Raw genomic sequence first — 26,184 nt, forward strand, 5'->3', positions numbered from 1 at the left:
CAGGAATATTCTATCTTTGAATTCTAACTTTTGAGACAGAGAAAAAGGATAGTATAAAATCCTTTTGTAGCCAAGTGATTTTCTTACCCGTCGTGATTGTAAGAGGCCAGGACCACACTTGGACTGGAGTAGGCATTGCTTGTGACCCAGGTACAGTGGACTGCAAACATCATCAATAGCATCAGCATCAACATGGTGACAATGCTTTTTATATTAGGACCTAATCCCTCTTCAGTTTTTTCCTGTTCAGTTACATGTTTCCTCACTTTACCTGCCTAAAGATACAAAAAACTGGTTAGACAGATTCATCATTTGACTTTTTTCATTAAGATACTCAAGGGGGAAAAGTTGAGAGCATGTTAATCTGTCAATTTAATTCTTTGAGAAGGAAAATGTATAACCATCAGGTATTCTTGTGTGAGTGATACAATGATTTTTAAAAATTATCAAGGTGGATTCTGAAGTCAAACGTGAATGAGGTTTCCTGGGACTATACCCAATACAGGAGCTGGTCACAGAGCAAAGTATCTCCACTAGGGAGCTGTTTCCAAATCCTGTTGTCCCTATGTTTTACTTAAACGTAAAGGAGATATCCAAATGGACTCCTTCTGGCAACCTTTTCTTACAAAATCCGAATTCCTCATCCTGAAAATGACACTGTCCAGCTATAATCCAGACCACATAGAACTTCAGTACAGGACAAAAACTGCATGATCAGAATCAATCTTTCAGTTTCCAAACCCCAAAGCCAGTACACTTGTTAAAATGAAGATTCATTTTTGAAAACTACATTAAAAAGAAGAGAACAGAACAGAGTCATAAGTTCTAAACTGCAAGGCTAGTTTAAAAAAAACACACCACAAAATAGAACATAACCACAAACACGAAAGCAGGTGCTTATTAACGCGAATCTGTGTGTATTATATTGGATCTATAGTAAGGAAAGAAAGAATTTCAAAGTGAATACTTATACTGGGAAGTTTCATTGCTTATTGGTATTTTAAAATCTAGTTAACATTCAAATAAAGTTTAATAATGTCATCCAAGACAAGTGCTCTACTCATAATTCTTCCAAGTCTTTTCCATACTTGCAACAAATAGAATCTTGCTGTGACCTGAGAGGTTAAAAATAAGTTACATCATACTGGCCAGCTGCATATTGCTAACAAACTAGAGGCTTTCTTTTTTAAAAGGTACTTTATTCCCTTTATTTTAGTATTCAATCAGCTAAATAATTAAAAAGTTTACATGGAATGTGGACCTCAAGAATAAGCACTTGTGCAAATGGTTTCAGAAGGATTTATAGTGCTCAATTTTATGTAATTTAGTAGAGCACCAAGTTTCTGCTCTCAAAAATAGAGGTGTTCTCAATAAAACCTGACCAAAAATAAATGAAAATTCCTTGTCTGATTACATTCTATTTTCTTATTGTGAGCTAAATGACCAACCAGGATTAGAATTTTGAGGCAAACAGTAGAGAACAACTTGAAATGTCATAGTTTGTCTAAATCCTTGCTTAATCACGTTTCTTAATATGTATAGTTCTTACTGTGGTGGAAAAACCAAAGCACATAAAAATTTTTAAAGGCCTTACTTTAGATTCCCCACCTTATCATACAAATTTCCTGGGTTTCTTTTGTCATCCTCATCACTGCTGTCCTCCACAGGTGGGTTTTCCCTCTTCATGTCATCCCCCAAATAGTGCTCAAACACGTTTGAGAAGGCAATTGCAGACAGCATGCAGACGACTGGCGTCAGAGTCAGCATCAGCCTCACCATCACGCCAGCAAAGTAGACAGCGCTGATTGCATACAGAGCAACTGCAAAGACAAGCTCTTTTAAAACACTTCAGACAAGAAAATGTTCACAGGAAACTAAATATTTAATACCATATTATAAACCAAATCTAAAAATAGACAGACATCTCATAAAAGAGCTAATTGTTTTTAAATTGATAATGCTGACCAAATGATTTAATAGTCATATTTAGAAATTATAACTAATGTTGACTAAATAAACACTGCATGTCAACAGTTTAGAGAAATGTATCATGATTCAAATTTAATTATAGTTATTATGGGGAATGAAACAATTCATTATTTGTCAATAGCATCACATATTAGAAAATCCCTGGCTGATGGATGAAAACACATTTGGTGAATTATATTATCAGGCACAGTAAGTTTACAGTAGAATCAAAGTCTATGAAAAGCTAGTGCCACTATCTGGCACGAAGTCTGCTTTAAAGTAAGAGCGGGATGAGAAGAATATAATTAGTCAAAGTTACTGCTAAAAGACTTTAAAAAAATTCAAACTAATTCCCAACAGCCAAAGCCTTCCACATAATGTGCTAATCAGAGGGAAAGGCTCTACTACCATTTCTGGCTGAAGGTTTTACGAGTAGACTATATGACTTTATAAAGTCAATGAGTCATCTGAGCTCTTCTCTCATCTGAAGCTAATTAAAATTTATTTTCCTGACTAAAAATACATGTTATTAGACCATGTTCTTAAGTGTATAACTCACTGAATTTTTATATATGCACACCCCTATGTAATTACCATCCTTATTAAAACATAGCACATTTGTGTACCTTCTCAGAAGGATCCCCCATGCCTCTTCCCAGTCAGTAACTGCCCTCCCCGCACCCCATAAAAAGCATAATCACTATTTGGACTTTTAAAGCATTAATTTAGTTTTCCTATTCTTTAACTTCATAGAAATGAAATTATATAAAAATGCTCTTTTGTACTGGGCTTTTTAAAATTTACCAGTGCTATTCTTTTATTAATTGCTGTATTGTATTGCATTATACAAATATATCAAAATTTATCTATTGTACAGCTGATAACTTCTGGAATATTTCTAATTAGGGACTATTATGGAAAAAGTTGCCATGTACATTCCTAAACATGTCCTTTGTTGGACATATGCACACACTTCTCCTGGGTATATGCCTAGGATTGGGACTGCTGAGTCATAAGGTGGGCAATATCTAAGCTAAATCTTTCTTAATGATGCAATATTAACATGGCCTTCTCCAGAGGCACTGATCTATGTAAACTAGAGAAGAATGAGTGTCACCGTTTGATTAGAACTCATGTAGGTGCTATTTTTTTCTCTCCCGACTTCACTCTGGAATAGTAACTTGAGTGTCACTCATGGTCCAGGCCCCATACTTTACTTGTACAAGTTTAAGTCCAAGTCCTAGTACTACAGATTATTTACTCGTGTGACTGTGCATATTACTTCTTTTTCAGTTTCAGGTTTTATTACATGCAAAACAGCCCCAGGATACTTTTTGTGATGATGGAATCAAGTATAAGTCTTTGGTATCTGCTTATATTATCCTTTATATTTTGAATGCCAGATCCTGAATGCTTGCTTTTAAATAGTTTATAATTCTAAGTCTTCTAAGTTGAAAATATACACAAATCTATCGGTGAAGAGGGTGTTTACTTAAAGGTGATTCTTACTTCATTACAAAATGTACTCTGCACTGAAATTTCAATGATGGGACGCCCCTGCAAACTTCTTCCTACCATGTTTCCCCGAAAATATGACCTAACTGGAAAATAAGGCCTAGCATGATTTTTCAGCATGACATCCCCTGAACATAAGCCCTAATGTGTCTTTTGGAGCAAAACTTAATATAAGACCCAGTCTTATTTTCGGGGAAACAGAGTACTTAATCAGATCTAACTTAAAGTTAAGTCAAGAATAAACTGTAAATAAAGTTATAATTTCCAATCCTCTGCCACAAACTATAATATTAATCTGTCAGAAAAAGTAATAAACTGACTGAAAATTTTATATACTAGTCCTAAGTTAAAACAGTTAGAGTATATATAATGCAAATTCACTGGATTTTTCTTAAGATTTATGCAAAATAAGGGGGGAAATTTATCTTGAGTACGCAGTTATGCAAAGAACAACAAAACTTTAAAGTGATAATCTCAATAACAAAAATAAACAATTGTTCTAAATCAAAGTATTCATCAAAAATCTCTTACCAAATACTCTTTCATCGTTGATATTTTTAATGCAGAACCATAGGCCTGCTGGGAAGGTACACACAAGAATATGTAGATCAAAGAAGAAAGACACCCAAGTTGTAGGTTGATGCTCAGACACTGATGCAATAATTGGAATGTGTATTTTTGCATACCTGGTATTGAAAAAGTTAATATTATTTAAAATTAAATGATAGAACAGTTCTTTTCAGACAAAAAAAATTTCTTTGATTGTAGATATGGTTCCTATTTCCTATCCCGTCTCACTTAAAATTACATTCCAATGTAAACTGCAATATTGAATATAAATCTGGTCCACAGTGATAAAACTAAAATATGCCCTCCTTAAAATTGGGCGAGTTATCTAAGGCCAATTATATTATAAAAGTATTGGTTGTATTTAATACAAAAATCTTTGCTCAAACAGGAATTTGTTCTGCAGTTTAACTTAGCATCACCTATGTTTGCATCAACAAGGTTTATTACCTTTTGGACTTATTACTGGCAGATATACCTTGTCCAGTAAGAAAGCATATTGTCTCAGTACCTTTCTTAACAAGGCAATGGCATAGGGGCAGATGAGGGAAATGGAAAGGACAGGACAAATTATTTCTGAAATGACCTGAGATTTCAAAGTAATCCATTAAAGTTGAGAAAGCAAAGATAAGTATGACTGATAAGTATTTAACCCAGTAATTTAACCTAATCAGAATAACTACAACAGGGGTTTTCCCTCAAACTCTCACTGGCTGATCTCTTCAAATATGTATCCACATGTTAGTTTCAGTCATTCATACATAATTAGCTTATGCCCTTTAATTAAACCTGGGCATGAACCCTTTTGGTATCACATCAAAAGGTAGGTCCATTCAATAAATTGTGGTAGGTTTTTAAAGAAGACAGAACAGTGGGAACAGGGGCAAGAGGTAAATTACCATCAACAGATATTTTTTTTATCCTTAGGAAAATATTTTAGGGATAAAAAGTTTTACTGAACTAGTTGTTAAATTTAAAACCAAATTTTAAAATTAGGTCATTTTATAATGGCACTCTTAAAAAACACAAAAATATTCTCTAGTATATTTAATAGATTAAAAATATCAAACTTAGATAATGTGGCATTTGAAAAAATTTAAAATTTTTTCTTAACATCTACAGCATATGGGTTTATTACATAACACCTAGTCTTAAAGATAAAAAGTTAAAGATTACTAATAGATGGCAACTTTGAATACACTGGTAAAAATAAAAATCAATTATTAAAATTGCACAAATGTTTCCTGAAATGTTTCGACAAAACTAAAAAAAGGAGTTGCCCACACAGAACATGACTTATATATCATACTAAAGGTGCATTCCAAACAGGTATTATAACAAAGCAAAATATAAAAGATTCAACATTTACTAAACTAGTATATGGTAGGTACTTTAGAAATGTTGCCCAAGTACTGACGAAGATACTGACAATAAGAACAGAGGGAAAAGGGCATTTTAATAAAATGAGGGCAAATAACTTATCCGCACTTACCCAGTATCCCACAATGAGTAAAACCTGCCACTCCATGGTGCAATGTAACCTTGGAAGGAAAAATGTAGAGGAAATTAATCGGCCTTTTTATTGCTTTTGTTTGTTTTATTGGTTTTAAGTTTACTGATTATTATGGATTAAGTTAACCTAATATTAGAAGAATTTCAGTTTTTTCTTATAGGTGACAACATATTTCACAGGGCTGGCAGTCAGATAAAATAAGGTAAGTGATCAAATAAAAACAAACATTCATGGAGATTACATTACCAGAGAAACATAAGTTGACAGATAAAATTATAGGAAGTTTTCCAATTCTTCCTTAAACTTCTAGTTGACTAGTCAAATAAAGCTAAGACAGTAAGATAGCATTGGATAATTTTTAAAAGGGGGGAATTGTTTAAGCAATCTAATCTAGTATGTCAAATTTAGATAAATTATCAAGATGATTTTAAACATTCATGCCTTTAACTACTATCAATTAATTCTTCATGATTTTATGAGCTAGGCTGGTACATTCACTTAACAGATGGAATACTTTTAGAAAGAAGATTGACTTGTTCTAGGGACTAGTGAAATCAGCATCAGAAAGTAACTTAGAATCCAGAAGCAGACTGAAACTAATTTGGTAGATTGTTTAAAAGTAGGGAAGAGAGAGAACATGCAAGCATGCAGTAGAGGTTAACATCGGAAACTTTGAATTATACAATTTGGGCCTGTTCATCTATCAAGAGAAGGATGCTAGAAAGTGAACTTATCAGATCCTGAAGCAGTAAAATTAAGATACTGTTAAAAAAAAAAAAATCACAACTTGTAGTGCAATTCATATTGTAGAACCTTTGGCTATTATTTTATTATTTGTAAAGACTACACAGTATTTGACCCCCTAGGATAAATGGAACATGCACAAAATTTGTGAAACAATTACCTTTTTGAATGATCTAGAGTCAAGATTCACATCCTACTTACACCTACCTGTGTAAGTCAAATAGATGACACTAAGGAACACAGCACCTGCAGCTACTGATACACCCAAAAAGAAAAGGGTCTGGAACTCTTGTTTTGTTAATCGGTCTCTCAGATACTGCAAGAAAGCATAAGCTTGCAGCAAGGCAAAGACACCTAATCAGAGAAAAAGGTCATATAATTAACAAAGCACTTTTCCAAAGACATTTAAAAATGTTAATTTGGAAGAAATACTTAGAAAATCCTGTACCATTCATATCAAAGACTAGTCATTTCATCTAACCAACATCTCCCCTGTCAAATGACAGTTAATCAATCCGAAGATTTACTAAAGGATACAAATGACTTGGATCAGGAAAATCCTGATATATATAGTCACTGTTCATAGTTGAGTGATGGGATGTGACCTCAATTACACACTTATATAAGATTCTAAATTAGTAGATATAAGAGTGAGTGCTAAGATAAACAAAATTAAAGCAGCAATAGCTAAAAGTATTTGTCAAAACGTACAAAACACAATACAAAAGCATTAAGTATAAAACTAAAAGGATGAGAACCCTAACCCATCTGGAATACTGATTTTTCTTTAAAAAAAAATTAGCAATAAGGGTTATTTTTAACAATATGTTTTCGAATGATTAATAAATATTATCAAGTATTTAGATTTTAGGAAATGTAATAATGCATATGTATAGAGTCAGGTGATTGTGTGTCTACATAGACAGTGCTATACACAATTGTATACTCCAAACTGAATTTACATTTCTCTCAAACTACTACTTGGTAATTTTAAAACATCACATTAGAAATAAAAGTAAACGTATTTCACACATTTAAAAGTGCTATATAATAGTAAGTTGTGGGTTTTTAACATTTTGGGGGAGTGGGATGTTACAAGAGTCTCACTAAGAATCTGATGATAAAAGCTATGGATGGGAAACATTTGAGATCTTGCTCCCCAGCATGTGTCATCAGTTTGGCTCAAATAAACTCTTACAAGTTCAAAAATAAATAAATGAATAAATAACAGCTATGGAACATCACCTCAGAAAATTAAACACATGAATATTTATAAAATGTTACAAATAAAGTAACTACCCACAGCCTTCATATGGGCTATGGACCTCACATTCAGAATCTCTTCCAAAGTTTTATTCACATAGCTCCCATTATCTTGTTACTTGTGACCCAGATTAATAATGCCAAAGTACTCTGCTTATATGGAGGGGAATTATATGACTTTATAATTAATATAAAGGCCATTAATTCCAGTTAGTAAATATAGATAAAATATTTTAGTGAGAGGTAAGGAACATAAAAATGAAATGTTCCATCTAAATTTGCTGAAATGGAAACTCAGTAGTACAGTAACTCAGTGTACAGATATTCTGTTTAATGTTTGTTTATACAAGTGAATATTATTTAGTGTTAGCAAGTAACATGAATTGTGCAAAACGAGATGCTCTGCTTTTCAAAACAGCAGTGGCTGAGAAGATAGGCAATTTTGAGAACACAATAGCAGAAAGTCTCAATAAAACTATGATATTCTTATTTTACAGTGGTGATATTTTAGAACCAATATGATGAAAATTAGAAAACGAAAAAACTCACTTTGTTCCCTTGAAGACTGTCTAGTCATAAAGTCATATATTCTTTAGAGGAAGGAAAATAAATATTCTCTCATACCTGCAGCTGCCATGTGTTCACTTGTTCTGATTGGCTGAAATCCCACAAAGGGTATCTGCATGGATAATATTAAACCCACAATGTAGAAAGTGCTATATGCTATAAAGACAAAATAGGAAACAATGATAGTTTACTACTACATTAAGTATTTCAAACATAAATGTATACATAACTCTTATCTTTTTAGCAAAGTTTTAACTGAACTTAATTTTAAGAACAGACTCTTGAAATGACTGTTCTACTCAATGCTATTTTATAGTTAATCATACATCACAAATCACGAAAATTCTTTCTGCCAATTTAAAAAATTATTTTAAGTACTTTGTTTTGTAAAATATAATTTAGAACAGTTAGGAGACTGGTGCTTCTTTCTTCTCCCCAAAATGGAAAACTTTTTCAATCATTAATAATCATTGCTATAACCCAAGAAGCTACATAATATAGAAATAAGTAAACACCATTCCTATTGCCATTAATCTAAAGTATGCATGACCTAGTGAATACTTATCATCATCTCCATATATGAAGAGCTGTTATTATCTCAAAAGCTCTCAAGTATTTTATACCCTTTTTATAGTCTCCTACTACTTTTTGTATAGTATTTAACAGTTAAAAAAAAAAAAAAAAAGCCAGTCCACTAAGTTTTCTGTGATTAAAGAAAAAAAGGACTTAGTACACAGAAGTTAAGCCATAAAACTGACTAGTTATTGAATTTACTAGGTTCTAATAAAGGAAACCTATTTGCTCTTGCCACTGAGTATATTATAATATTCTTGGCTTGTATCAACCTAAATGTATAGGCAAATTGGGGAGGGGTTACAATCTGTCTAATAAGACTTGTTTTGCATTTAGGTGTTCACAGACCACTATAAGATAATTACAGAGAATATTGGAATTGCTGTAATAAAAAATTATTTAGAAATGAAGATAAAACCCATCTGAAATAAGTTAATGTGAAAATTATTCCATTTATAAAGCTTATTCACGTCATTTTACGAAGCACAGTCAATATTCAGTTGTTGGCAAATAAAATACTCTATTAGAAAAAAAGACTGGAGTTAAATTATGGGCTAATGGTTCAAATGTTAAGTTGCCTCCCAAGCTGTCTCGTAAGAGATGACTACAGTGTTAGGAAAAGGATAAGAAGCTCAAGTAAATTTAATAGAATGGACCAATGTATGTGAGTAAAATTTCTGATGACTGCAAGCTAATGGTGATCTAGGAGTCTGCAGAAATAATCCATCCCATATAATGTACTTTCCAGATATATCAATGTTGGAATGGAATTACTCTCAATGAGGTATATGAACACAAATGCAAAAAAGTTAAGTAAATAAGAATTTCTCTATCACATGATTTGAACTGTCAGTCTATTTGGTTGACAGGTTTTCTAATATCAATATGTTTCTTCTACAAATCAGTCCTTTTGTAGATATCCTGACAAAGGGTTTGGACAAGAAGATTTATAGATTAACCTAAGATTTTATGATCAACAGGCCTTTTAAACACCTGGAGCTGAGAAACCAAACCCCAATCAAACCTTAGACAAATATTGAACACAACAAAGGCACAACTAGAAAGATCAAGCCTGAGAAAACCTTATGTCATTTATGCGTTTTAATTATAGTTAAGTCCACTTACATCCAAACACCACAATTTCTGAGGCTGGATTTCTCTATTTTATAAACACAAGTGAACAATGAATATTGTAACACTGTCATGGAATTTGGATTAAATATGATAAATGGCACATCTTGACAAAAAGGTGAAGATTTAAAAGAAAAAATGAGGTGAAATATAATCATTTTAAAGTGACCAAATCAGGGGCAAATCATTTTAAAGTGACCAATTCAGGGGCATTCAGTACATTCACAATGTTGTGCAACCACCACCTCTCTCTCGTCCCAAAACGTTTTCATAAAGAGAAAACTCCATACTCATTAAGCAGTTGCTCCCCATTCCAGCCAGCCCAGCCCAAGGCAAACACAAATCTCTGTCTGTCTGTCTCTCCGGATTACTGGCTTGTTCTTAATTACAAAAGTCATGTATTTTTTCCCCCCGTTTGTTTTAAAAAAAATACAGTAAAGAGTGGAAGTCTCTGGTCCATTGACTTCCCTATATGTCACATTTTTCAGCAATAACCACTAAAAGGTATGGTGGGCATAAAAACACACATTCATATTCTCTCTCTTCAAATGGAGCTACACTGTGCTTGGCAGTGTAAAATTTTCAGCAATTACTTGTTTGGGAACCACTAATGAAATTTCTTGTCAGGGATTTGCTCAAGTACATTTCCAGACATATTCAAAAAAAGAATAAACCTGGTAATATTCTCAATTCAGCGGTTTTATGCAACTTCACAAAGACATTTATTGTTACTAGTAAAGAAGAAAACAGTTCATACAGAAATAGATGCACTAGGGTTCAAGTTAATAATAAGAGAAATGGAGATGAGTTCAAAAGAAACTCAGTCTCAGAGAACATTAAAGGCTGGGGCGGCGGCTTTCATTTGTATTACTTTGTAAACATACTGTAGGTTAGTATCAAATAAAGCTGACCTAATGTAAACAGACAAGTGCTCAACATTTTACCTTTGAAATTCCTCTATCCAAACTAGCCTCATTTATACCTACTTTATATGCACCAATGACACAAGGCTGACAAACGCAATAATCCAAAGATAACCATTTTCTTTTAAGAGAATTGGATTCATGTCTTCTGTACTTTATATTTTTTGGATCACTGATCCTGAGATGTTTACACAGGGGGATATAAGTTCTATTTCATAGCACTCTCTGATACACAGATAAGTATTTCCATTAAATAAAATTCAGGATTGCTTGTCAGGTTCTATAAAATATCACTTGCTTAATATTGCCCTTCTCCTTGAGTATGTAAAATTAGGTAGATATCAATTTAAATCCCATGTACAACTCATATTTTAAAACAGAAAATAAGAATTAGATACACCCAGTAGAAAGAAATAGTGAATTAACTCTCAATTCTTAAAAATAAAGACAATCTCTACTGCAAAATGAAAACATGTTTTTCTCCAGGCTATGTACTATAGCATCTAACAGTGTTCAAGACATTCTAAAAATACAAAATCTTATTAAGAGCAATCCTATGCTGTAAGAGTTAGATATCTAATTGGGAAAATCAGAGATGTACACAAATAACTACAATACAATAAAGCAAGTACATGCGAGAATGGTGAAAAAACCTTCGCCCTATAGAAACTTAGAGGAGGGAGAGATTTGCCTCTTCTGGACATGAGCACTGAAGAAGCAATCAACCACACCAGTACCACTCTCTAATGTTCTCAGACCACCTCAACAATACAAACTGATAGCAATCATTCCCCACCAATTCTTCCTACCAACTCTCTAGGAGACTTGACCAAACTACTATACACATCTATTACAACTTTGTATCTAGCCGTGTTAACCTACTTTTCTTACCCTTTACACCTGAAGAATAAAGCTTTCCATCAAAGTAGTGAGTTCTAAGGAAATGCACACCACCAGTAGTAATGTTGTAAATCATTTATTACACCATGAAAATGTGACCACACTGCCATCCTGTGGAAGCACAGTTACTGACATTCACTACTGAAGATCATACTCAAATGTGTTAGAAAAATTACCATTAGAAATATACAGTCTATTATTCTTTGATTATTTTTTACAATAACAACAACAACAACAAAAAAGAAACCTCTTTGATTTGGAACAAATAGTAATCTTCTAAACAGAGCCTAAATATCTTTCACTCTTAAAGTACTTAAAAAAAAAAAAATCTAAGAGGGGAGGTGGAAAGGGTGGGGGGTGGGGGGAGACCAGACTGATACAGAGAAGAACAAAAACCACTTCTGTTGACTTAAGATGCACAAATGAGTTGTTCTGTAAGATAAAAGGCATTGAAAGGTCTGATTCAGATTCCACTGAAATTTTAGTTTTCAAGAAGCTCCTGAGGTTCCCCAAACCAAACAAGTATCTTCTATGACAAAGTGTCAACTTAGGATGCCTAATGTATCTCTTCCATTGGGCTGTTCCTGAATTATTATACCCTTTTATTATAAACCAGTAATCTAGTAGAGAAAGATGCTGCTGATTTTGCTTATAAACCTTATAGTAGTATTTAATTTTTTCACTTACATACATTTATTACCTTAAATTTTAAAATTATAAATAAAAATAAGCATGCCACTCTATTAGAAGTTGTGTTTTAGTTACTATTTTGTACTTTATATAACACTTTGCTGTTATTTCTCCACTACAATTCTCATAATCAAAAATAGCTGTAGTGAAAATTTTCAGTTTTTAAAAAAAAAGGAATAATCTTCAGACTCACATTGGGGTTTTTATCTCCTCAGTCTTTATAATCACTTCTCTCAGCCTCTGGAACTGTTTTATCTGGCTATTCCTTCAAAATTTTACCACCATGGACAGAGACAAACACTTAAATAGCACTGTGTTATAAGCAGTTTTCACACATTAACTCATTATCCTTAAAACTCTGAGGTAGGAATTATTATCTCCATCTGACCTATGAGGGCATAAAGGCATAAAGAAATTAAGCAATTTGACCAAAATTACACCACTAATAAGTGACTAGGCCAGGAACTGAATCCAGTTAATTTTGCTCTGCAGTGCATATTCTGACCCTCTGTTAGGGCACTTCGTATTTATGATTACATCACCACAAATCCTCTGTAAGTCTGTTTCTATACTATTTTCCGCTCACAAGATCAATGTTTATCTAAATGAATGGGACTATATCAAACTAAAAAGCTTCTGCACAACAAAAGAAACCATCAACAAAACAGAGGCAACCAACCAAATGGAAGATTATTTGCAAACAACACCTCTGATAGGGGCTAATATCCAAAATATATAAGGAACTCATACAACTCAGCAACAAAAAGACAAACAATCCAATTAAAAAATGGGTAGAGGACATGAACAGAAACTTCTCCCAACAAGACATACAAACATGGCCAACAGATATATGAAAAAAATGTTCAACTTCACTAGCTATTAGGGAAATGCAAATCAAAACCACCATGAGATACAACCTCACACCTGCTAGAATGGCTATCATCAAGACAAATAAAGCAAGTGTTTGAGAGGCTGTTGAGAAAAAGGAACCTTTATACACTATTGGTGGGAATGTAAACTGGTACAGCCGCTATGGAAAACATTATGGAGGTTCTTTGAAAAATCAAGAATAGAATTACTGTATGACCCAGCAACCCCTCTCCTGGGTATCTACCCCCAAAAATATGAAAACATTTATCCATAAAGACATATGTACTCCGATGTTCACCGCAGCATTATTTACAGTGGCCAAGACAGGGAAACAACCAAAGTGTCCTTCGATAGATGATTAGATAAAGATGTGGTATATATACACAATGGAATGCTATTCTGCCATAAGAAGAGATGAAATACTGCCATTTGAGACAACACGGATGGATCTTGAGGTTATTATGCTAAATGAAGTAAGACAGACAGAAAAAGTTAAGAACCATATTACTTCACTCATATGTGGGATATAAAACTGAAGGCAACAAAGGAACAAGACAAGCCAATAAAGAAACAAAAACTCATAGACACAGATAACAGTTTAGTCCTTACCAGAGGGGAAGGGAGGAGGGGGAATTGTAGAAGAGGGTAAAGGGTGTCAAATATATGATGATGGAAGAACTGACTCTGGGTGATGAACACACAATGTAATATAGATTATGTATTATAGAATTGTACACTTGAAACCCACGTACTTTTGTTGACCATTGTCACCCCAATAATTAAAACAAGCAAAAAATCAAGGTTTATCTCCAAAATTTTCAGAAGGGCATGGTTAGTTGGAAAGCCTAAAAAGACTTCCCTTAAACTCAAAATCGAAATTGATTTTCACAAACCCCTCCCCATTTCCATTTTGTTCACATGCTATAATGACACTGTAATCATGGATTACATTATGAAAGCTCCTTAGAAGAATCCTAATGGCTAGCACAAAACTTAGTTATCTATTAAACACTTAAATCTCTAGTGAACCAATTTGCTTGAATTTCCTGAAAAATAATAAGGTAGCATTAGACAAAATAAATTCTAGCACTTCCAGCTTTTGCATCCTAGAAATTTTACATGCAATTTTTCTTTTAAGTTCGTTGTTTTATAAGTTAATTTAGCATTAGATATGTTCTGTTTGTAGTGGTAAAATGTAATTATGATTCTTAAAGTTCATGGCTTTATTTTTAATTCACTAAACAGTAGGATGATCTTATCTTTATTCACAAGATAGACAATCCTAGAATAATTTGCACAAAACTAAAGTAGTATGTCTACAACACTTTACTCTTTCAATGATGGTTTCCAGAAAATATTACCACAAAAGTACCTTTCAGGTATAATATAAAAAGCGATTCTGCTACTCTCCTTACTCAAATTAACTCACTAGAGAAAACATAGACAATACCATAAACAAATTTCTTCAGTAACATTTAAAAATCATTTATCAATATTAGAAACGAATTTCTTCCTTCTTAAATTATTGTTGTTATTTAATGAGACACGTACAAACCATAAGAGGTAAAATTCATATTTCTATAAATGAAAAAGCAAGTCTCATTCATTATGAATTTAATACATGCTCATTGTAGAAAATTTAGAAAGCAAAGTATAAAGAAAAAACATCAATAGTAATCCTTGCTGTCTGCTTTTTATTAACATTTTCCTATATCATCAAATAGTAAAAAATATTCAATTTAGTGACACTAGTATTTCATGGTATGAAAATGCTACAATTTAAGTATAATTATAAATTATAATTAGACATTTAAGCTCTTTTCACAATTATAAGTTACACCACACTGAATATCCCTAAACATGTCTTCGTATCTTTAATAATTTTCTTATGACATATAATGTGATACACTTTTATCAAATTAGAAAGGTTAAAATCATTTTACATCTCATCAGTGTTACATGATATCTGCAAACCAGTCTTTCTATAAATGCAAAATAAGACTTTATTCTTGTTAAAACATCAGAATCCTATTTATAACATAATTTTGTAAAATTTACTTTCCAATACAGTGAAATTCAACAAGTCCAAAATATACCTTCACGAAATAATTTAACTTTATGAACTTCAACCCCCCTTCCCCAAATTTCATCCACATTATCTTCGATGTACCTCCTTTTCCACATGTGAACAAACTTAACAGTTTTTTTTGGCTTAACAACCAAGTCTAAGGACACGTTAAAAAAATTTACTCAAAGGGAAACATTTTTCTCATAATTATTTCAAATGATTCACTTTTTCTTCACTTAATTTGATACTTAGAACCCAATCAAACTTTTGGTCATTAATTATGAGTTTGCCATACATCAATTCTTTATTTCCTTATCTAAATATTTCTGCTCACAAGGAGGGATAACCACAGAGAAAGGATGCTATATGTTAAAATCACAGGACAGCCTGTATATACAAACACACTTGCTAATGCTTCCATTTTTTTTAGGACCATAATGTTAGGTAAAATTTAACTTAAATCCTGATACATTTAGGATGAAAGAAGAGAAACAATTGTTTTATACCATCACTTTTCATCCATTTAAAGGTAAACTCTATGAAAGAGCATAAAAATCACTTAGTTACATGAGTAGAATAAGAGAGAAAAGAAACAAGGAGGTTGGGGTAGAGAAACTGAATTCTATGAAATTAGGAGACATTTACTAATCTAACTTTATACACATATATAACATCCCTAAACCATTTTATTTTTATTCTCTCTATAAAAAAAAGAAATATTCTCAAGAGCCAACCAAAGCAGTATTAATTGCATGCTTTTTCTAAAGTGACCAGAGTTCCTACTCACCAAATGCAAGGTCTTTTTCTCAGCTTTCATCCTACTAGATCTTAGTGCTAACACTCAAGGGGATTTGGATACTGCTCATGTTTTAAACTTTTTTGTAGACTTCCATTAACCTCTTTAAAAACATTATTTATTTGACTACACCTGACTTCCCCCTGGTCTCTTCTCCATCTTCCTAATTCATGGGCATTTTACAAAACTCAATCCCTCAGTCTTCTCCTCACTCTATTCCTGACAAATTTGCAGGAAGCCAAATTTTAAAAATTCAACAAACAAAAATCTTAGTTCTTTCCCTATAACCATATAACTTAAAAAATTTCTTTCCTTATATATTTCCTAAACAAAACAGCTGAAAATTATAGTTTAATCTATTATTCTCCTTTCTGGATCCCAATGACTGTTTACAATGTTTTCAGGGTAGGGAGACCTCATAGGTTGGTATATTTTAACAGTAAAGTATTTATTTACATGCTAAGTACATAGTTACAGTGATTTTTAGCATCATGGGCTGTGGAGCCAAAACATCTAAGTTCAGGCTTCAGCTCCCTTATTAGCTACAAGATATTCAGCAAATTGTCTGTTCTCTTCTTTCCTCATCTGTAAAATGAGGATAGTAACAATACCTACCCTCATGGTGGGGTTATGAAGATTAAGTGAGTTAATACACATAAAAAACTTAGGACAGTTTGTGGTGTATAAGAACTAGAAATACATTAATTATTTAAGTGGTGATTGTTATAAGGTATGCTGAAATGGCTAGAAATATAATTAAAACACTATGCATTTTTTAAATTGCTGTAATTCATGTTCTATAAAATTCAAAATTTAAAATGTACCATTGAGTATTTTTTTATGTTCACAAAGTTGCATAACTATCACCAATATTTACTTCTAGAACATTTCCTCATCCCCCACAAGATCCCTTACCCATTAGCAGTCACTCCTCCACTTTGAAAGCCCCTGGCAACCACTAACCTACTTTCTGTCTCTGGATTTGCCTATTCTGGAAATTTCATGCAAAAAGAATCCTACAATACATGGCCTTTTGTGTCTGACTTATTTTACTTAGTATAATGTTTTCAGGGCTCACAATGTAACATGTATCAGTATTTCATTCATTCTTATGGCTGAATAATATCCCATTGCATAGATATACCACACTTGATCCATTCATCAATGATGGACATTTGGGTTGTCTTCACTTTTTGGCTATTACAATGAATGCTGCTATGAACACTAGTGTACAAGTTTCTGTGTGAATATATATTTTCATTTATCTTGGGTATATACCTAGGAGTGGCATTGCTGGATCATATGGTAACTGATTAAGTTTTTGAGGAACTGCTAAATTACTATGTTTTTTTTAATCAAATAAACATGCTTTATATCATTGTGCTACTGTTTTCCAACAACATTACAATGGGATTCTATTATTTTACTAAGACATTAGTTTCTGATCACAACTTCTCTCTAATTTAACCTGTAAGAATTTTCTGTCTATATCACAGAAAATGGACTCTAAGATTTGAGACACCATCTATCATTAAGTATATAATTCAAAAGACGTATTTAAAAACTTGTAGCAAAAATAAAGATTGTGTAGAGAAGATTTGCACAGACTATGCTATGGTCGGAATGTTTGTGCTCAACCACCTCCCATTCATATGGTGAAAACCTAATGCCCAAGGTGATGGTTTTAGGAGGTAATTAGGTCCTGAGGGATACAGGGATTGGTAACCTTTTAAAAGAGGACCCAGAGAGTTAGACTGTGAGAAATAAATTTCTGTTGTTTATAAGCTACCTAATCTGTGGTTTTTGTTATAGCAACCCAAACCAACTAAGACAGTCTGGTATATTGTATAGAAAGGGCTTTCAAAAGTTTAAAACTGTTTACTTTGAAGATGCTCAATCTCTTACAGTGAGTTGACTTTGAGTAATATGTATATGTGGATGATTTCATGATAGAAATGCACCTTCCCTCAAATAAAATAAAAAAGAAAAATGGCTGACAAATATTAAATCTAAAATAATTTCTAAAAAAACTCATCAAGGAGAAGACGGTAACTTAGGTAAAAATGCCTGACCCTCCCTATAAATATAGAAAGCAAAATAATTGTAATTATTTTTACCTTCTAATGCCTAATACTGACCTAACAGAAATGTCTGTTCAATGAAAACAATGTATATGAGACATCTCTTAGAAATTGACAGATTTCAAAAGTAAAATCACTTACCTATGTAGACTCTTTTGCTGTATCTCTGCATCAGTAATAACACAAATACATGCAGTGGAATAAGGTTGATAATAAACACATAACCACCCCAAGCAGAGACCTATGGGCAAAGAAATGCTACATTAAATAATTTGTATGTTTGCTTTTTAAAATAGATGCATTTTATTTGTCATAAAATCTAAACACATAATAAAATCTAAACACATAAGCAAATATAAACACTAGGATTTTTAGCAATTTTGAGATATGCTTAAAAATATATTTATATTACTATAACCTTCAAACAACCTATTTCTCCTGATTTTTGTTGATAATTAAAATAACATAATCCCATAAATTCAATATGCTTCTCTACATTCACTGGAGAAATGAACAAATTAAACTTAACAAGAATGTTGAGAACATTATATTAATAATTTGTTAATTGAAAGTAAAAAGACTCATGAAGTTAGGACTTTTAGGATATAGATTATAAATTTTTAAGAGAAAAATGGCTTTTACTTCCCCTATTTTTGGTGATAAATACATTGCAAAAAATTTCACTGAGAATAAACACAATGAATGTTACCACCAATCAACAACTCAAATAAAAGGAATACTCAGATGATCTGGATACGCTTTGAGATCCTCAAAATAAAGGTGCTACCTTGGGTATAAATTATTTCCTATATAAATCAAGATCCCATTTTAATGTTTGGCCTGTATCACAAAGTTAGAACAATTCTATTTAATCAGAATAATTGAGTATGTTCTGGTCTAAATTAATAAAGATTCTAAAGATAATGTTTATTTGCAACCAATAGAATTTATTAATTTTTATAAATTAGTAACAGGCAATAAAGTCTTGTTAAGATCAAAGTTCTTGGATGTGCTCTAATCACCAAAAGTTTGAAAGAGCCATTTATACTTTCAAAAGTTTGAAAGAGTCATCTTAAGAGACTATACGTTAACATATATATTCTAACAATGCTGCCCTTGTCTACAATATTTCATTACCACTTGTAAAGGAACTGCCTTCAATTTACAATGCATACAAGAACTACAATTTACCACTTCAGTCACATGCTATTTTTCACCTAAAACGTTACTCTGGTTGCGCACCAATCCTAACAGGACTTCTGGTTATTTCCAAAATTTACCACATTTTGCTGTATTGTATAATGCATACATTTTTACCCAAATTTCTGAAGGAAAAATAAGGATGTGTATTATACATGGGTATAATTATGTAGTACTAATTCCGTACCTACATAACGTTTTTAATTATTTTATTTATGCTTATGAATTAAAAGTGTAACTTTAGAAATCAATGACGATATCGGTATGCAGAATAATACCCTGGAATACAATAATCAGTTTTGAACTTATGACGAACTTGCAACGACGAAGAGAGTTCTTGGTCTTCTATGATGCATATAGTAAATTTATTACCAGTACATAAAATTTCCTGTACCATATGTTTAAAAATAAATGTTAAAGTTACTTTATAATAGAAAAAATAAGTACCTAAATGTAAACAAATAAAAATTTGAATTAAAAAATTAAAAAGAAAGATTTTTTTCCCCTGAAAGTTTGGGCCAAAAATGTGGGTGCGCATTATACACGGCAAAATAGGGTACATCTAAAATTGAAAGAGACTGGGTTTTCTATTACTGAGTACAACTGTGCCGAATATGCCCAGCTTGAACCACTTTAAAAAGGGAATGGATAATCTGGACGCACAAATTTCATGACATTTGTTTAAAAAAAAAAAACCAAACGGTACCTAAGGTTGTCATTAATTTTCAGCACAAGACTACTATATAGACCAGGGGTGTCCAAACTTTTTTCAACGTTTTTCACCAAGGGCCACATGCGGTAAAATACACAAACAACCGGGCCACTCACTCGAGGTGAAGTACGTATTGCCTCACCTGGTTTTTTAAAGTAAACTAAATATATTTTTGGAATTTGCTGCAGGCCAATTAAAAATGGATTGCGGACCGCAGTTGGCCCATGGGCCACAGTTTGGAAACCCCTGATATAGACTGTGGTGTGGAAAGAAAGGCAGGAGAATGAAAAGGTAATAATGAACCCCTATCTTAAGTAATCTGTTGAAAAAAATTATATAGGCAGTTTACAGGTTAACCTAGAGGATGTGACCATTATTTGAAAAGAAAATTTTTGTTTCACTTGCTGCAAATATTCTATTTGAGAGGTTGAATATTAACCCTCCCCACTGAAAGAAAAGTCATTATGGGTCCTGACAGTAAGGGTAGGGAAGAGAATGGTGACAATAAAAGAGTATACATTAAACAAAATTAAGATCCTAAAGATTTCAGGAGAAACAAAGTGGAGCGCTAGCCCTGGATAAGAGGAGAATGATGAAGAGGAACTGGATGAACTGCCACAAAGACTTGTTAGACATCCTGTATATTCAAATATAAACTCTTACCATATAGAAATACGATAAGCAGCAGCACACTGTCCAAAAAACTGACCCAGTTTTCACAGATTTTACCTAAAAAAAAAAAAAAAAGCAAACGTAGTAATAATATTTACAAATGCTCCTGCTGAATTAAAAAATGTTAAATGTTTAGTAAACCTGTATTACAAAAAGCTAAGTTATTTTAAAAAAAAGGTGCTGAAGTTATTCAGGTATTCAGATCCACTTAATACATGCATTTACAACACTGGACAGTAGTCAGACACGTTAGGAATAGCTTTGATTTTATTTCTAGTTATTTGGCTTTCTATAAATGTATCAACTTAACAGAAACAAATTATATTTTTCCATTTGTTATATCTTCTACCTTAAAATGATTACTATCAACAAACTGAGACTATAACTGAAGAATAAATTTGTTTAATCTACATTTCCATATGGTTAATTTGCTTAGACATTATACTTTAAGCTGAATTTTTCCTTTATTTGAATGTGATTATTTATATCTCACATATAATTCTAATTATGAGCATCCATTTTTGAAAACTTCTCATCTAGAAATTTTCAGATACTATAATAAATATCTCCAAGAAATTTATATTCCCAAAATTAGTTTCTAGATGGCCTAATGATGTATCAGTAAAATTCTCAATTCCCCTGAACTGGAAAGACATCTTGTAGTACAAAAAGATTCAAATAGTTAACAAATCTCTACTGACTTAAGAAACATAAAAAATAATCCACGGAAAAGAGTTTATATATGTTCATCTCAAAAAAGAAAAATACGTTAGCAACCTCAGAAAACTGAATTTTAAATTTTAGAAACACAAGTTCTAAATACTTATGCCAAAGGGTCAATTTTAAGATGAACCACGTGAGTGTCCTAAAGAAATGAGAGACGTAAGCCCCATTACGAGCAACTCTGTATTAAAAAAGTTATTGCCATGTCCTGATAGAAGTTCAAATTTAACAGTATCCTATAGAGCTGATTTCAAGTAATTCTTTACTTTTAAAATGGGCCTCTACTAGTACATTAAAGCAAACTACAGGTGACATCCAACCTTTGGGGGAAATGTTAAAAAAAAAAAAAAAAGGGGACAGAGGAAGGGAAGAGAAACCATTCTTAGTTTACAGCACTTGAAAGATATATGAGGTTGACTTCTATTAGACTAGTGACAAACCACTTTGAATTGAACATCATAGTTCACACTCGTTATATGTGACAAAGTATCTTCCCACTGACCCCCAAAATCTACCTTGATTTTAAAAAGGTTTATCTTTCACAGGGTAAAACGACAGGTAGGCCCTATGTCAAAATGTGAATAGGGAAGGGGGTATACTAAAATATTGAAAATTTTTAAGTGAGAAAAACTTCCAGGGCAGATGAGATATTATTCCTATACTGAATTGCAGAAGTGAGTTGGAACCAAGTAGTGCTGCCAAATCATACAGAGACCAAAGGCACAGAGGGCAAAAGATAATTTTTAGGGAAGGGAGTGAGTACCAGGGAAATGGAAAAGAATGTTTAGAAAGGCCTAATTCTAAGTGTGCAAGAGTAAAAGAAACAGTGTTCTCAGAGGTGAAATGGAACAGAAACAAAAAGGAATCTGAAGGACAGGGGCACAGAAGGCTGTGGTAGGTAGATTAATAGAGCAAACAAGGAAAAAACAGAGATTGAGAGTACAAAGGATAGGCTGTCCAGTACACTAGAGGTAGAGAAAAAGAAAAAACGTTGTCAGGGAAAGCTTGCAAATGACCATTAAGTCCCTTATATTTGTGTACCAGTTACCATTTCTTGCCTCTTACATCCAAATACAGCCTTCAATACCGTGTTTCCCCGAAAATAAGACCTAGGCGGACAATCAGCTCTAATGAGTCTTTTGGAGCAAAAGTTAATATGAGATCCTGTATATTATATTATATATTATATTATATTATACCCGGTCTTGTAGCAAAATAAGACCCAGTATTATATCCTATCCTATCCTATCCTATCATATCACATCATATAAGACCGAGTCTTATGGTAAAATAAGACTGGGTCTTATATTAATGTTTGCTCCAAAAGACGCATTAGACAGGATTGTCCGACTAGGTCTTATTTCCAGAGAAACACGGTATATGCTCTGTGATAAAAGAATTCCTCTAAGTATTTCTCCTTTAAAGTGAGTATGATGCTAAGGTTTCTCAGTAAAGGCTCCGGACAAATACTGCAGGAGAAGAGGCTCTCCAATCATTTCAGGTGTAGGCTGGAGTCGGTGTATGGGTGTAAGGACATCTGGTGGTACTGCCACCAGCCATGAGCCCAAAACAAAGTAGTCTGTGACTTTGCAGCTTTGATCTAGTAATGACCTTTCTGCAGTCCTCATGACATGGTGACCAGAAGCACCACACAAACTCTGAAAGCCTCCTGCCCTGTCCCCTGCTGGTACTCAGACTCCTACTGCACACCATTATACAGGTTGCCAGCTCCCTACCCCCTATGTGCCTACACTCCAGAGGGTGGTTTATTGCTTGTCTGGCAGCTCCAAACCAGCTCCAGCCTGGCCAAGCCACAGAACTTCTCTACTGTTGGTGAGCTGAACCACACCCTCCTCAATGAGATCTAAATCCTTTCCAAGCTTGTTTTTTTTTGGTTCTCTCCCTCAGCCCTATGATACCATATAGTTTCCTTCTATCTTAGTTGTTCTTCTATTGTAGTTAATATTTCGTTATATAAAACTTCTCTATTTAACCTACTGTGATTGATTGGACCCAGACTGCTACAATTACAAAAAAAAGAAAAAAAAGACTAAAGCCAACTGTGTGGCCTGAGAGAATGAGTAAAAGATACATACGGTAAACCAAATATATCCTCAGTATTTACTAATACATGAAAACTTTGCTGGGCTATGTTGAACACACACATTATAACTCAGGACTACAGTGAAAGCTCAATATGATAGAGACCATATGGTGAGTACAGACACTGAGTGTCAAAAGGTCCTTAGAGATCATGAATGCTCCTGGTAACAAAAATACAAGTTACAAGACTGGTATAACAGACTAAGTGGGTGTTGAGGTCCAAATTTATAGTAGTAGGAATTTATACAGAAAGGAGAGGTTATGCTCACAGACCAAATCAACATTTTTTGGTGAGCTACTGGAATTAAAGAGTAATAGACAAAAAGAAATTGAGAAAAGGTAGTTTCCTAGCTTGAGCTACTAGCCATTGGTGGGGAGGAGGAAAGCCAACAGATGGTGGGTGCCGATGGGTGGTTTTTGAACTCAATCTTTGACTTGTTGATATTGAAACACCTGAATTAGAATTCTTCAACAACAAAAGAATTAGAAATCAACAAGACAAAGAATGCTGGGAAATTTCCAAATATTTGGAACAATTCCCTTCTAAAGAACCCATGGGTCAAAGAAGAAATCACGAAATTAAAAAATCTTTGCATGACAATGAAAACACATTATGAAAATATACAGAATACAGCTAAAGCAATGATTATATAGCCTTAATTCTCATATTAGAAAAGTGAAAGAGCAAAAATAACTTAAGCTTAAACCTCAAGAAGCTAGAAAAGAGCAAACCAAATACAAAGAAGGAAATAATAAAGATCAAGAAATGAAAATAGAATAGTACATATACAGAAAAATCAATGAAATCAAAAGTTGGATAAACTTTAGTTAGAAAGTTTAAACTAACCAAGAAAACAGAGAAGATACAAATGACCAATACTAGGAAGAGGTGAAATCACTACAGACTGTACAGAAATTAAAATAGTTATAAAGGAGCATTATGAAGTGCCAAAAATTAGATCATTTAGATGAAATGGAACAATTTCAAAAATGATACACTTTATCAAATTACTCATGAAGAAACAAAATCAGAACAGAGCTATGTCAATAAAAATTGAATTAGCAATTTTAAAAAATCTTCCCAGATTCAGATGGCTTCACTCGTGAAAGTCCCAACAGTTAAGGAAGAAACAATCCCAATCCTGTAAAAACTCTTTCAGAAAATAGAGGGGAAGGAAACATTCCCCTAATTTATTTTAGGCGCCCAGTATAACTCTAACACCAAAGCCAGACAACGATTATCACAAGAAAACAAAAATAACATGTTAATATCCCATGTGGATAAAGAAGTAAAAATCCTTAACAAAATATATGCAATACAACCTGGCAATGTATTAAAAAGGATCATACATCATGAACAAATGTAATTTATTCCATGAATTCAAAGTTATTTTAACATCTGAAAATAAATTAATGCAGTGGTTTTCAACTAAGGGTGATTTTGCCCCCACAGGGGCAATATCTGGAGACATTTTTGGTTGTCACAACCTGGCATCTAGTGTGTAGAGGCAAGGGATACTGTTAAACATACTACAGTGCACGAAACATCATGCATAACAAAGAATTGCCTTGGCCCAAAATGTCAATAGTGCTGAAGTAGAGAAACCCCAAATTAATGTAACAAAGGACAAAAACCATATGATCAACTCAATAGACATAAAAAAAGTATTTGACAAAATCTAATACCCATTCATGATAAAACCTCTCAAATTGAAAATAGAAGAAAACTTCCTTTATCTATGATAAAGAGCACATACAAAAAACCTACAACTATCATCATAATTAACGGTGAAGGCCTGAATGCTTTTCCCTTGAGATCAGGAAGGAAAGGATGTCCATTCTCATTACTTTTATTGGACACTATATTAGAGGTTCTAGCCACTACAATCAATCAAGAAAAAAAAATTAGTGTATACAAATTGCAAAAGAAGAAGCAAAACTATTTGCACATAACACGATCTTGTAAAATCCCAAGGGAACTTAAAAACTTAACATGCAAGTTTAGCAAAGTCACAGGATACATGATCAATATATAAAAACCTATATAGTACCTCCCAAATTTAAATGTAACATGAAGCAACATTAATCAAGACAGTGTGTCAATGGCATAAGGATAGACATATAGATCAATGAAACAGAATAGTTGAGAAATAAACCCATGATTTATGGTCAATTAATTTTCAACAAAGGATTGTCTTTTCACCAAATAATGTCTGAACAACAACTGGATATCCACGTGACCAAAAATGAGTGGGGAGCTTGGACCCTTAATTTACACTGTATTTAAAAAATTCACTCTAAATGGATCATAGACACAAATGTAACAGCTAAACTTCATGAATAAAACCTAGGACACATGTGTGACCTTGAGTTAGGTAACAATTTCTTGGATATGACACCAAAAGTATAATCCATAAAAAAAAATAAGACTTCATCATAATTCTAAACTTTTGTTCTTCAAAAACAAAAAAAAAGAAAAAGGAAAAGAAAAAAAAGAAAAAGAAAAGAGGGCTAGACCAGAGAGAATATATGTAAAACACATACTGACAAAGGACCTGTCACATTCATGACCTTTATCCAAAATAAATAAAGGAAATCTTACAGC

General features: G+C 32.9%; 1 protein-coding gene across 1 annotated transcript in view; it reads right to left on the bottom strand.

Annotated features, from left to right (window-relative positions):
- The window catches only part of STT3B (STT3 oligosaccharyltransferase complex catalytic subunit B), an 85,773-nt gene that overhangs the window by 11,815 nt on the left and 47,774 nt on the right, over nt 1–26,184 (bottom strand). Inside the window, exons 4-11 of the mRNA XM_019727747.2 lie at nt 20,745–20,810; nt 18,311–18,410; nt 8,195–8,293; nt 6,515–6,661; nt 5,543–5,591; nt 4,015–4,169; nt 1,609–1,820; nt 88–275 (exon numbers count right to left, since the gene is read on the bottom strand). Of these exons, the coding sequence (XP_019583306.1) occupies nt 88–275; nt 1,609–1,820; nt 4,015–4,169; nt 5,543–5,591; nt 6,515–6,661; nt 8,195–8,293; nt 18,311–18,410; nt 20,745–20,810 (1,016 nt within the window). The remainder of the gene's footprint in view (nt 1–87; nt 276–1,608; nt 1,821–4,014; nt 4,170–5,542; nt 5,592–6,514; nt 6,662–8,194; nt 8,294–18,310; nt 18,411–20,744; nt 20,811–26,184) is intronic.

This window comes from Rhinolophus sinicus, linkage group LG10, assembly GCF_036562045.2.
Source record: "Rhinolophus sinicus isolate RSC01 linkage group LG10, ASM3656204v1, whole genome shotgun sequence".
Taxonomy (NCBI): domain Eukaryota; kingdom Metazoa; phylum Chordata; class Mammalia; order Chiroptera; family Rhinolophidae; genus Rhinolophus; species Rhinolophus sinicus.